The 13,000-nt window shown below is 40.4% G+C and overlaps 1 protein-coding gene across 2 annotated transcripts; it reads right to left on the reverse strand.

The window, feature by feature from the left end:
* Positions 1 to 4,376: 4,376 nt before the first annotated feature.
* LOC140361435 (tRNA selenocysteine 1-associated protein 1-like) lies at positions 4,377 to 9,673 on the reverse strand. 2 transcript variants are annotated; one of them, XM_072447146.1, is made up of 9 exons: positions 9,523 to 9,673; positions 7,780 to 7,877; positions 6,729 to 6,828; positions 6,594 to 6,643; positions 6,279 to 6,410; positions 6,067 to 6,183; positions 5,320 to 5,524; positions 5,197 to 5,248; positions 4,377 to 4,576 (listed from the first exon to the last, which is right to left on the reverse strand). In XM_072447146.1, exons 1-9 carry the CDS (start codon positions 9,544 to 9,546, stop codon positions 4,416 to 4,418), a joined length of 939 nt encoding a protein of 312 aa, XP_072303247.1. In that variant the 5' UTR covers positions 9,547 to 9,673; the 3' UTR covers positions 4,377 to 4,415. The 2 variants fall into 2 exon arrangements, with proteins under 2 accessions (XP_072303247.1, XP_072303246.1); XM_072447145.1 differs by having other exon boundaries at positions 5,197 to 5,237; positions 5,306 to 5,524.
* Positions 9,674 to 13,000: the final 3,327 nt, after the last annotated feature.

Consider the following 13,000-nt stretch of genomic DNA (forward strand, 5'->3'; position numbering starts at 1 on the left):
GGGGGGTCGTGCGAGAGGCGCTTTAGTCCGCGCAGCAGTCCTCCGCGCGCAAGCCGCTTTGACTCCGCGGTGGCGCGTACTGGACAAGGAGGAAGAGGAGGAGGAGGAGGAGGAGGAGGAGGAGGAGGAGGAGGAGGAGGAGGAGGAGGAGGAGGAGGAGGAGGAGGAGAAGGAGGAGGAGGAAGAGGAGGAGGAGGAGGGTGTGTTCTGGGGAAAGAAGAGAGAGAGAGGGAGAGAGAGAGGGGGCAAGGGCGGGAAGAGAGAGAGGTAGAGGGAAACGGGGGTAGAAAGAGGGAGAGAGAGGGGGGGGAAAGAGAGAAGGGGTGAGAGAAGGAGAGAGGGGGGAATGGGGGGAAGAGAGAGAGAAAGGGAAGGGGGGTGAGAGAAAGAGACAGAGAGAGGGGGGAAGAGAATGAGCGAGGGAAAGGGGGGAAGAAAGAGAGAAGGAGAGATAGGGAAGGGGGAGAGAGAGAGGGAAAGAGAGAGAGAGGGAAAGAGGGGAGAGAAGGGGGGAGAGCGCAAGAGAGAGAGTGAGAGAGAGAGAGGCAAGGGGGAGAGAGGGAGAAAGAGAGAGGGAAAGGGGGAGAAATGGAGAGAGAGGGAAAGAGGGAAGGGAGGAGAGAGAGGGAAAGAGGGGAGAGAACAAGAGAGAGAGTGAGAGAGAGAGAGAACAAGAGAGAGAGTGAGAGAGAGAGAGAGAGAGAGAGAGAGAGAGAGAGAGAGAGAGAACAAGAGAGAGAGAACAAGAGAGAGAGTGAGAGAGAGAGAGAGAGAGAGAGAGAGAGAGAGAGAGAACAAGAGAGAGAGTGAGAGAGAGAGAGAGAGAGAGAGAGAGAGAGAGAGAGAGAGAGAGAGAGAACAAGAGAGAGAGTGAGAGAGAGAGAGAGAGAGAGAGAGAGAGAGAGAGAGAGAGAGCCCCAGTGACGTAAGAGGGATTCTCACTTGTAGGAGAAGCATAATTATTATTATTATAAACATGAGCGTGAATGATGATTTCTTAATTCTGAACTTTAGATGCCGACACATGTCCAACTCTGAATTTTTAATCCTGATTTTAAAAAAAAGAAACAAATGTTCGAATGCTTTTAACGCGTCATTTGGCAGTAGTTTATACATTTGTGTTTTTCTCGGTTAAATGAAACAAATCCACCCTTTAAATATTCTCATTATAGATTTTAAAGCCCTCAAATTCAACAGTCTCTCAGCAAAGATTGAAGATGCTTAACTTGAGATCAATTGCTAAACTATTGGCTCGGTACAATCCAGGCATCTGCTCCATTGTTTACACATTGTTTACACATTGTTTACACATTGTTTACACATTGTTTACACTTTTTAAACATGGCAAAGTTTGATCAGTTCAGTTTTGTTGAGGCCAAGAGCCGTTTGAAAGGAGAAACAAGCACATTAGTACAAAAGAGTTTATTGTTTGAACTGTGGCAGGATCTTTGCTGATAAACGTGCCGAGCAGGTCAGGGCTGGAACACCAGGAGCCACAGGGGGGCGCGAGAGGGAATGCCCTCGTGTCCTTAAGCAAGACACTTCACCCACATTGCCCAGTGACGCGCTTTAGGTGCCTTGAAGGTGGAAAAGCACTGTAAAAATAATAGTAAATGTGCAAAATAAGAAAAGGCCATATTCATGTACATATAACTGATGTAAATAAGAGTGTTTACTTATCATTAGTATTAGTATTATTTAGTCTTATGCTAGCTATTTTTACTTTACTCTATTTTATAATTATTTACTTTATTTTATAATTATTTTATTTTTATCTTTATCTTTTTATTTTATTTTTTTCCTCCATTCCCTATTAAGACATGAGAGGAGTTTTGTTAATAAGAGTTTTTTGGTTTGTTTATAAGAGTTTTTCTATAAACTTCCTATAAGTTAGCTGTCCTTTCCTTCTGTATCTACTGCGTTGTAACACAATTTCCCCATGTGTGGACAATAAAGGCTTATCTTATCTTAAAAGAAAGAACAAATTCTTGAATAGATGTGGGCCTGAGGTGGTACATGTGGTGAGACTTGCATGAAATAAAGATATTGCACAAATCCAGATCGATCCTCTGCGTGTGTTTAGTCAGTGGAGCCTGGTCCGTGTCTGAAGAAACCAACCAGAGACCTCCAGGTCACAGGGAGCATGCTTTGTAAATGTACATGTTTCCCACCATCCGGAAAACATGTTTACATCCCTGCTGTCGGTGCTGCCGTTGTGTCTTTAAGCAAGACACTTCACCCACATTGCCCAGTGACGCGCTTTAGGTGCCTTGAAGGTGGAAAGGCACTGTAAAAACAATTGTAAATGTTGCAAAAGAAGAAAAAGACAAACTGTAGAATAGATGTGGGCCTGGGGTGGCACACGGGTTAGACTATAGTTCATGAAATAAAGATATCGCAAGTCCAGATCGATCCTCTGCATGTGTTTTGTCCGTGTCTGAGGAAACCAACCAGAGACCCCCAGGTCACAGGGAGCATGCTTTGTAAAGGTACGCGTTTCCCACCATCCAGAAAACATGTTTACATCCCTGCTGTCGGTGCTGCTGTTGTGTCCTTTGGCAAGACACTGAGACAAATACTCACCGAGTGGGAATGTGATGATGAGATTGTGAAGAAGCGTTTAGTGCAGGGGTGTTCAGTCATCGGGGGCCAAACATTTAAACATAAACCAACAGAGGGCCACTAATGAATACTGTGGATCATGTGTTATTGTTAGTCATATTGAGGGTAAAATAGTAGAGAATGTTAAAAACAAGAACAGGAAATATCTTAGGATAATGTGGAAGTCTTGGGACAATTGGTCTGAGGTTCTTATTTGGCCCCCGGGTCATAATTTGGACACGCCTGGTTTGATGACCATTGCATTGTGAGATCTTTCTGCATGTTCTACCAGTGCCTCAGGAAGTAGTGGCTGCAGCTGGAGTCGTACTCGATGAGGATGTGTATTAATGGAATTATACTGTGCTGCAGGGGTCAAAGTGCATATATGACAAGTTTTTTCACATTATTATGTTTGGTGGGATCGTCCTCGTGGTGAATTTGTATCACAGTTTTACAGTCAAAATAAAAGTATTACAGGAAGTAGAGCAGAGTTCAGGAATAATTTATACAAAGTGGATACAATTTACTCAATTATTTAACAAAATAAAGGTGTTATCAAGCATTCTTTCCCACATCATAACTACAGTGTAACATATATGTACTTTAGCCCTTGTTTTGACTACGGTCGCTTGGTAACAGTTAAATGGAATGATCTCATGATGCTCATGTCCAACCAGGAAGTACAATTACACTACTTTACCAAAATTGTTTAAAAAAAAAGCTAAATTTTCACAACGTTTTAGTGAAATGTTTAGTCTAAACTGTCACATGCACTTTAAGCTTTGCCCACCAACAGGAGGGTCGCAGGTTCAAACCTTGACCCTGGGAATGCCCACTCCTGAGATATATGCACGTAAACTGTAAATGAAAAATACTTGTACTAACTAACTTAAAATATTGACATTCTGATTAAACACAGTTATTGTTGCCATGGGATATCGGCTGTGCTCAGAGTGAAGCTGGGCCGTCAATCATCTCCTTTGCACTTCATCATCATATATACATCATATATATATATAAGAGGATTCTGTCATATTTAATCCCAGCAGGTCAAACCACTTCCACACCATATAATATCTGATGACCAAGTATTAAGTGTCAGTTGCAGAAATCTGTAAATAATGCTAAAAAGTCAAAGTAATATGAAAAAAAAAAAAATACTAATGATTCCAGCTGCATATGTTAATTAGAAATACATAATGTGAAGCAGATTTAGTTTGTTGACGGGAAAAAAGGTTTAGGCTCCATCTTGTGGTGTTTTTTGATACTGCAGTACAATTCAGAGAAGCTCCTGGACAATTTGTATGGTCAGAAACTGGAATAATCATATATTTCACCAGTGAAACGTGTGCACAATGTGATTTTAGCCAATTATTGTTCTGGAGGTAAAACAAATCTTATTCTATGTAATAAATGTGTAAAAGCAGAAATTGGATCCAAAAGGGGACATGTTGTTCTTTAGAGTAAATATTTGAAAGTCAATGTACCAATATTTGAAAAACACTTTAAATCTTCTCGTTTAGCCAATCAACCAGTATTAATGAATGAGAAGGCAAAATACATTAGAAAAGAGTTATTTGTTTTATCTCAAAAGTGAACACATTTCAGCTTCATCTTTAAGCTTCTTCATCGATTAAAAACATAATGTTCCAGATCACAGACCTGTCAAATGTCTGGTACAATTTACCATCGACAACTTGTGACACAATATTGTCAGTGTGTAGTTTATAAAAATGGTAGTTTATTTACATTTGAATACAAAAGCACAGAAGCGCCCTCCTCTGGTGCATGGAGTCCGCTGGAGCTGGAGCTGATCAGGCCGTGATGGGCTCCGGGACCAGGGACAGCAGATAGTCCTGCTCCTGCTGGAAGTCCTGAGGGACCCAGTGTGTGTCCATGAGGGAGTCGTACAGCTCCTCACTGTTCTCCATGTACCTCCTGTTCTCCTCCGCAAAGTCCACAGCCGGGTTTGGGTCTGTCAGAACAACCAACACAAACACTGAGTCGCAGGAATACAAATATCATGTTTATCATCAGTAATGTTCCTGTCCTATGGGGTTTTTTGACAAGTCGTGCTAAAACCAATAAATACTGCAAGATCACGCATATAAGACTTTACAAAGGAGTTGAATACTTTCTAATGCTAATTTTGAGCTGTAAATAAATATCAACCCAAAGTCAAGTCAAAAGCCCAGACTTGTAGAAAATAGAAAGTTTATAAATCACACAGGCATTGGTCTTGGGCTGGTTCTGGCGGTATGTGGAAGTCTTGGCTCTAAATAGTTTGTAAATTACAGATCAATTGTTTTTCTGATTGTGTACTGAATATTGTAATTGTGCAGTGGTTCTCAAACAGTGGTACTGGTGGTCCTGAGTGTACGCTGCACGTCCAGGCGTTGTTTTCTTTAGCACATTTACAGTCACAGTTGTGTCTTCCTTTTGAGCCGAGTGCTCTTTGATACATCAGCCTTCGTGTAGACCAGGTTTAGATCTACTTGGATGTGACTTGTGTGGGTGTAGTGTTATGGGATTCCAGTCATGTTCTACAGATAAACTTTGAATGTGCAGCTTTTATTTTTATGTGTTTTTGCTCACTTTCAGTTCCGTCATCCTCTGGGACGGCCGCCTCCTCACCGGTCTCTCCCTCCTGAAACACACAGTATTAAACCACTTGCACTTCCACTGTTGTAAACGCTACGTAAAGCCCGGCCTTGGTACCTGCATGGCACCGTACTGAGAGTAGTCATATCCAGGGTAGTATCCAAAAGAGTTCTGGTCGTAGTTCCAGGTGGTGGAGGAGGGGTAGCCGTAGCCGTAGCCGGTGTACTGGCTGTAGGGGTCGTAGCTCTGGCTGTAGGCTGAGCTGCCCCAGGTCTTTGTGTCGGACGGTGTGCTGGATGTCGTCTGAGGTTTATTTTTCAAGCTAACAGCAAGACAATATTTAAATTATAAAAAGGTTTCTCAAAAGTAACTTTGTTTGTTGTGTTACAGAACAAACAGCCAATCAACAATTACACAAACCAGAGATGTCACAACGTTCAATTTTAGTTTTACGATTATTGTCAAGACCAGAAACGAATATCTTATCTTATACACATGTTTCAATTAGCATTATTATTAAGACCTCGATTGACGTTAAGTGCCATTGTCCAGACCACCATTAGCATGTGGCCCGGTTTATGAAGTTTACATATCAGAACGATTAGGTAAAGTTCAGATGAAGCTAGATATATATATATAATATATATATATATATATTTTTTTTTTTAGGTTTATGATCATATTGTGACCGGATTAATCCCAAATCTTGACATTCCTGACAACACTGACATGAATACCCTCAGGCTTCTTTGCCCAGAGATGCCACATCAGTATTTAAGCTTTAAATGCCAAGTTTCAATGATATATTAGAACAGTTTTTTCCATCTTCCACACACTGACAGCGGGGGTGTCCGGTGATCTTACTTGTTGGCGGCGAGGCTGAGTCTCAGAGGTTTACCCCCCAGTCCCACTGCCCCCTGACACTCATCCAGAGCCCGCTTCTGCAGCCGCTCATCGGGGAACTGCACAAAGCCACAGCCCCTGGGGAACAGACACGACGGCAGAACCTGGTCAACACATCCACAAAACGTTACAGGAAAAAGGAGCGCGGGGACGGGCAGAAGAGCAGCACTGACTTGGAGTTGCCCAGATGGTCCAGCACCACCTTCCCGCCGCGACACTGGGGGTAACGGTTGTAGAAATACTCGTAAAGCATCCCGTCGTCCACTTCAGGGGTCAGGTCGCCCACAAACAGAGAGAACATAGGGCTAGGAGCACACGGGACAAGAACGTCACACAGTTGTATCGGAACCCTTTTGCAGCTTTTGGATAGTTTTCTTATTATGAGATATTTAACTTTATTTTGCACATAAAAAAACGACTTTGGTATTATTGTCTCTCCTCTACAGGAAGTTACTCCAAGTATATCCAAAACCATAGTAAATACTCACCCGGTTTCTTGCTTTCCAAAGGTCGCTCTGTTCAATTTGAATCTGGTTGGCTGAAAAAAAGAAAAACGAGGTGTTTTTATTTATTTATTTGACTTTATCGAAGACAAAATGACACTGAGGTGGAAACAAACGGACGGGGTTGGCTCCTGGGAGGGGCTTTCCGTTGATCTTGCGCAGACATCTCTCGGCTGTGCCCTCGTCCGTCATCTCCACAAAGCAGTAGCCCAGCGCTCCCCTGGACACACAGCACCGGGAGGATTGGGTCAAACAGATCCTATGCAGTACTACTAGCAAGTGATATCAAACGACACTCATTTGAACAACGAATGACAAAGTGTTTCATTGTTGTATCTAAATCTGTACAGAGTATTGAGCTTTTTGCTTATTATATTATTATCATTATCATATACATTTTCATCATGTGTGCTTAGTTCAACCTTCATTTTTATCTGTAGTGTATTTGAAAACAAGACTGTCCTGTTTAATATCTGCACCTCTCTCTTTTAGACTGGATTTTATTTTTATATACATGTTATTTCTTTATATTGTGAATTTAAAGCATATTTTATTATTCTGTAAAGCACTGAATTACTATGTACAGAATGTGCTACAAATAAATCTTACCTATTGAGAACATATTTGGTCTGTGCTTTCTCTGCTGGTTCATTTTGACAGAACAGAGTAGGAATGTGTTGGAAAAACATAATTTATTGTATGTATTTATGTTTTACATTTTTAAAACAGACTAATTAGTAAAGATGGGAACAGAGGATAAATTAAAAATAACAATAATAGTGTTTCCACAATAGAATGTAACAAATTATTTTACATCCAAGTTAAATACATTGTCATTATTTTTGCAAATTGTTTTTATCCATGTACAAGTGAAAAGTTAATTTGTGAACTTGGATTGAACTTAAAATAGATTTGAACTTTACAATCTAAATATCAGTATCAGCCACGTAAAAAGTATAGAGGAAATCATGTGAAATAATGGTGATTTCAGTGACTATAATTGTTGTTACAGTCGAGCAGCTACTACAAAGTCACAATTCAATCTGAAGCATGGATTGTTTGCACCGCTGACGTCGGAGTTTAACGGGCGAGCGTTTTCTGCCCACAGAGTTTCTATTAAGTGACTTCTAACAATACTGCAGAGGACACAGGGCAGAGATCTGGGGCTCACCCGGTCATCTTGTGCCGGATGATGCGCACGTTGACCACCGTCTCGCCCATGGTGGCAAACGCTCTGATGATGAACTTCTCGTCCATGTAGGGCTCCAGCTGGAGAGCAGAGGAGAATCAGCATCGTTAGGTTTGGACCTTCTTACAGCAGAGCGCCAATGACGACAAACAGGGATTCTACTATTCATGGGGTTCTGCTTCCGGTTCATTGGTGTGTTACTTTATCAACCTTCCAGAATCCCCTAAACTTTTCACCTTAGCACGCACTGAGATTTCTACGCACACCCACCAAACAGTGTCCATTGATATTCTTTACGTTACTCCAATTGGACATTTTATTGGTCTATAAAGTTTAACCAGTCCAGCCCTTCGCAACCGTGACAGACATCCCATCATTTTTATATATTTAACCATCCAAATGCCATGTTTTTGAGGAAATAGACCATTTTCCTAATGACAAAAACATTGACAAAACATTTTTTCTTCCAGAATGGAAAATTAACTGATCACTGATTTAAGAAAATTGTGGAAATGCATTAAAATTATCCAAGTTATGTCATTAACTCGCACCTAAATACCCATGCGCAGAGTATTCACATCTATATTCAAGCTCCAGTAAGTTCTAATCAAATGTTATTTTTACACAAACCCATAGGTTGTAGCTCATCTTGACGCTCTAGATGAGCTCTAAAATGTTCAACCCTTTCATACGTTTTCAAAGTCACAACTCGTGATGTCAAAAACACACGATTTGTTTTTCCAAAATAGATATATTATCATTGCACAAACAGCAGAGGATTTTTTAAAAAATAAATAAAACACACACAGGTTCTAAATACACATATTTTGATCTCCCACTGAAATCCAGTTGAGTCACGGGCAGTCTTAAAAAAAAAAAGCCATAAAAACTCACAAAAACAGCATTTCCCATACATAAGAGACTATGGTGGCCCCCAAAGTTTAAAAACAAACTGTACAATAATTCATGGTAATACAAATTATACTTTATGGTTGTGGCATCAGTGTCATCAGTGCCTTAAAAAAAAAAAAAATCAGGATAGGCAGTGACTATTATTCCACAAATTACATTTAAACGTGTTCAATTATGGCTCGAGAGTCTCAGTATAATCCTGTGGGAAACACTGACTCTAGTGCCATCTAGTGGAGGAAACATGTACTTCAGCCCCTGCCACATACATTTAGTGACGCCATAAAATAAAAAATAATGTTTGAGTTGTTGTTTTATGAGAAAGTTTGAAGCCTCTACCCTCAAACAACCCAAAGAAGTCAGCTGTGTATATATATATGAATGTGTATGTGTATGTTGCGCATGATTTAAATATGGGGTTTGGTGGATTGAGGATGTTTTGTAGATTATGGATGTTTTCTTTGTTAGCCTGGTTATGGTGGGAGTGGAGGAAACCCAAACAAGAACAACTTTTGCATTGACGCCATAAGATAATCATGCTAAATAAATAAATACAAATATTTAGGTGTGAAGCACTACAGTTGAGCATCAAGGACCAGAAGTAAAGCAGTAGTCAGGAGATGATTGTATTCTGTATTGTTGAAAAATCGTGTTTGGTTGAAAAGAATCAAAGCATTAATTTTAAAAAGCCATGAAGATGGATTGAGAGGATTGTTTTCATTTATTCTACAGCATGTTCTCTTCATCACTGTAGCTAGCATTACAACTTGTGTAATTTGTGAGAGACAATAAAAGAAATAAGATTAAACTACTCACGTTTCCCATCCACAGCGTACTCATGATGCCGATTAATCTAAAACGTTTCAATCTATGATTTAAAAAATACAAACGGATGTTTCAGACAAAGTTTACTTGCACATGCTAACAACAGCTAGCAAACAGCGTGCACCGGTTACGTCTTTGCGTCACACGCACGGCTGGTCACATGGTCTCACGTGGGGTGGGCGTTACTTCCTCTTGTTTGAGAGGTTCTGAGGCCACCTACTGGTCAGAATAAATAAGTCACCAAAATAGAAGTAAAAAGATAGCGCCGAAAGTATAATAAATACATAATAAAATACAAAGGCTTACAAATAACTAAAAAATTTGCTTTTGTAACATATTGTTTAATTGGAAATGAATTCAATTACATTTCAATCACATTTATTTGTAAGGCTCAAAACCTCAACAGCAGTTGCCCCGAAGGCCGACATTGAAAAACAGATTAAACAGTGTTCATAAATCCCCTGTCCTTAGACCCTCCTTCTCGGCAAGGAAAAACTACCAAACCTGGCGCTTCCATTTGCAGCTAGACTGTGGGGCCAGAACCCCTCAAGAGGAGAGAGGGCTTCTCATCTAGCAAGACCGATCATCTAGAGTAGAGAACGTACCTCCAGGTAGTTTACCCAAAGAAACCAATTGTGGAAGTGCCATATCTTTGCCATAGAGTGGCCCATATGTATTTGACCAAATCTGGGCCATATTTGACACATTACATGTGGACTAGATTAGGCTCTGGTTTCCCAGACAAAACATTGATGGAAGTGCCACATCTTTGCCATAGTGGCCCATATGTAATGCCACAAGTGGCATACCATGGCCACATTAGCTTGCTATCTGGGCAGCATCGGTGGTGTCTGAAACAGTATCACTCCCCGAGGGGGGTGGAAGAAGGAGAAAAACAGACACCGGTGAACTTAAATATTAAATACAGCTGAAAGGAAAAGTAGGTGAAAGCAGAGGATGCTGCTCCAGCTGGCATACTTCCCCCATCATATGTGCTTGATGTGTGGGCTTAGGAGGTACGTTCAAATTGGTGATGATAAATAATAATGAATAAATGAAAACTGGACATATTCTATTGCTGAGAATGACAGGATGAGAGCGCACAAGCTGGTGAAGTTTTCAATAAACTGTTACAAAATGTGATTAGAAGATTTAAAATAAAAAAAAATTCCCCCAAAGCCAAGAAATGGTTTTGGTTGAAACGGCACCACCAGGACAGGGTGAGGTGTGGTGGTCAGTGGTCACATGCATCTGTCTCTCATGTTGGTGGGTTTTCCCCAAAAAATAACTCTGATGAGTGCAAGTGTGTGTGGCCTCTTGAGGTCCCCACGTGCTCGTGGTCCCTGGTGCCTGCTCCTGGGGGACGCTATGCACTTCTGTCCTTCCGTCGTACCTCCTCCAGTTCTCCTGAGTGTTTCACATATCCTGAACTTGCTGCAGCTGAGTGCCATGGAAAGTGCTGTGAGGGTTGGACAGTTCTTAATATCCCAATTGTATTAGTTTCTGCATGTTTCCTCTGCTGTATGCATTACTAATGTTTGACCCTTCTTAAACAGAAAACATCTTTTCCATGACCACAGGATTTGTCTTGATAGCCTGAGCAGTATTTATCCAATAGGAGGCTTGTATTTACTGGTTTAGTTAAATCCAGGTGGTGACTTTTTTATTTGGTCAGGCAGTGTATATGAATAAATCAGAATACAACTTTGAGTAAGCTATTGATGAGGACTCACTGTCAGCTCATTGAAGTTGTTTTTTGCAGATGTCCCCTTCATTTCAGTGCGAGAAATATTTATTAGTCTATTTATTCACTTCCATTTAGGCTAAACCTGAAAGGACATAGTGTAGTCCTTTCAGGTTTCAAAAGCCCAGTTTGGAGTGTGCATTGATGCTTTGTTGTGTGGAGAAAAGAGAATGTAGGCTACATGTAAAGTGGTGTTATGAACCGGTCCTACCACACGGTTTCGCTGTTTTAAAAGAAGCAATCAAAGCGTTATATATAGTAATAGTGTTAAATGTGAGTGTTCTGGCAACTGTTTTGGTCTTTTCTCACCCAATTTATGTCCAAAAAGTCCAAATGCCGTCAGTGCCGTGCAGGATGACCACCTCTAATGGTAGAAAAAGAGGAACAAGTGTCAATCAGCTGATCCTTCCAGAAACCATTTATATATTCAAGGGATTTAAAATCTCATTTCCTCTGTGCAGAGCTAGTGTCTACTCTGTTAGGGTCAAAAACTACAGAGTCTCAGCTTCACAAAGGCTCCAGCCAATAGTTTGTACTCCAGAGGTTCATGAACAGCTTCAGTTTAAAGTGAGGGTAATTTTTTCAGGTGTTTTGGGAAAAATAGACCTTAGTAAAGGGTCATAAAGTCATAGTTCAGTGTGTAAAGCTTTTGGTTTATTGATTAGTGTGTAAACCTGATCTTTAGTGTTTCTGGCCCAGACGCTGAGTCCACTAAACATCCTCTTTTACACGTTAAAGTGCATTTGATGATTTTCTTATTGTGACTCTATTTGGTGTATTTATACCTGTTGTAGATGTAAATGATAGTTTCACACCGATCTAGAAGGTATTTGTGGAGAAAATGACAGGAAGTGACATAATTCCAGTCAAAGTTTATGTATAATTTACACAAAAGAAACTACTTTTTTGACCCTCTAAACATTAGTTCAACAAAATAAAGGAGCTCTCATATATTTTTATTTGCCAAATAAAACAATTGGATGAGTTTTGTCCCAGTGTTTGCTGGGTAAGTTTCTAGTGTGATGTCATCAATTACAAACAGGAAGTAAAACTATAAACTCAAAAAATGAGCTATTCTGGGACAATTTTTGTAACATTTTAACCAAAATGTTAAATATATAAATCTTACCTGTATTTTAGTTCAATTAGTCATCCAACCTGTCATAGGCACTTTAAATGACAAATAAATTACATAATTATCATGAAATAAACCTGGCTTCACCATTCATTTGTATTTGATGATTGTTTGAATTGACTTTGATGGAGATGGAGAATGTCTCTGCTTGTTGCCGTAGTGTGTTGTCATGTAGGTCAATAACCTTCTGTGACACAATCTCAGGTCTCTGGTCAACCACAAGTTTCACTGTTAATATCTCTTCACCTATTTCCTCCACAAGGCCTCGCCCACGCCTCTAGTCCTACTCCTACTCCACTGTGCACATAGTTGCATCAGTCTGGCCTTTCTCCTGCTCAGACAGGCGTGTGCGAGCAGGTTTACTGAATCATCCGCGCTCGGAGGCGATAGTATCCTCGATAGACCGGCTTTACAAATGCAACTGTAAACAAAGTCAAGGTGTAAAGACGTGTTTTCCTCTCGTCACCGAGAGGAAAACACCACATTTGACTTTTTTGTTTTGCTGTCATAATCAGATAAATAGGCTCCATAATGTTGTGTTTAGTATCATTTAGTCTGTCATCCATCTGTTTTAAGTTCATGCGCCTTCA

This window comes from Eucyclogobius newberryi, unplaced genomic scaffold, assembly GCF_026437365.1.
Source record: "Eucyclogobius newberryi isolate DKJ021-1_F unplaced genomic scaffold, fEucNew1.0.hap1 SCAF_16, whole genome shotgun sequence".
Lineage (NCBI taxonomy): Eukaryota > Metazoa > Chordata > Actinopteri > Gobiiformes > Gobiidae > Eucyclogobius > Eucyclogobius newberryi.

Excerpts from the sequence above, each read along its gene's own strand:
- LOC140361435 (XM_072447145.1), bottom strand. The coding sequence starts at position 9,546 with ATGAGTACGCTGTGGATGGGAAAC. Across the intron at positions 7,878-9,522 it reads GTACGCTGTGGATGGGAAAC|CTGGAGCCCTACATGGACGA; the intron begins GTGAGTAGTTTA and ends TCTGCTCTCCAG. Across the intron at positions 6,644-6,728 it reads CCCTCCCAGGAGCCAACCCC|CCAACCAGATTCAAATTGAA; the intron begins GTCCGTTTGTTT and ends TCTTTTTTTCAG.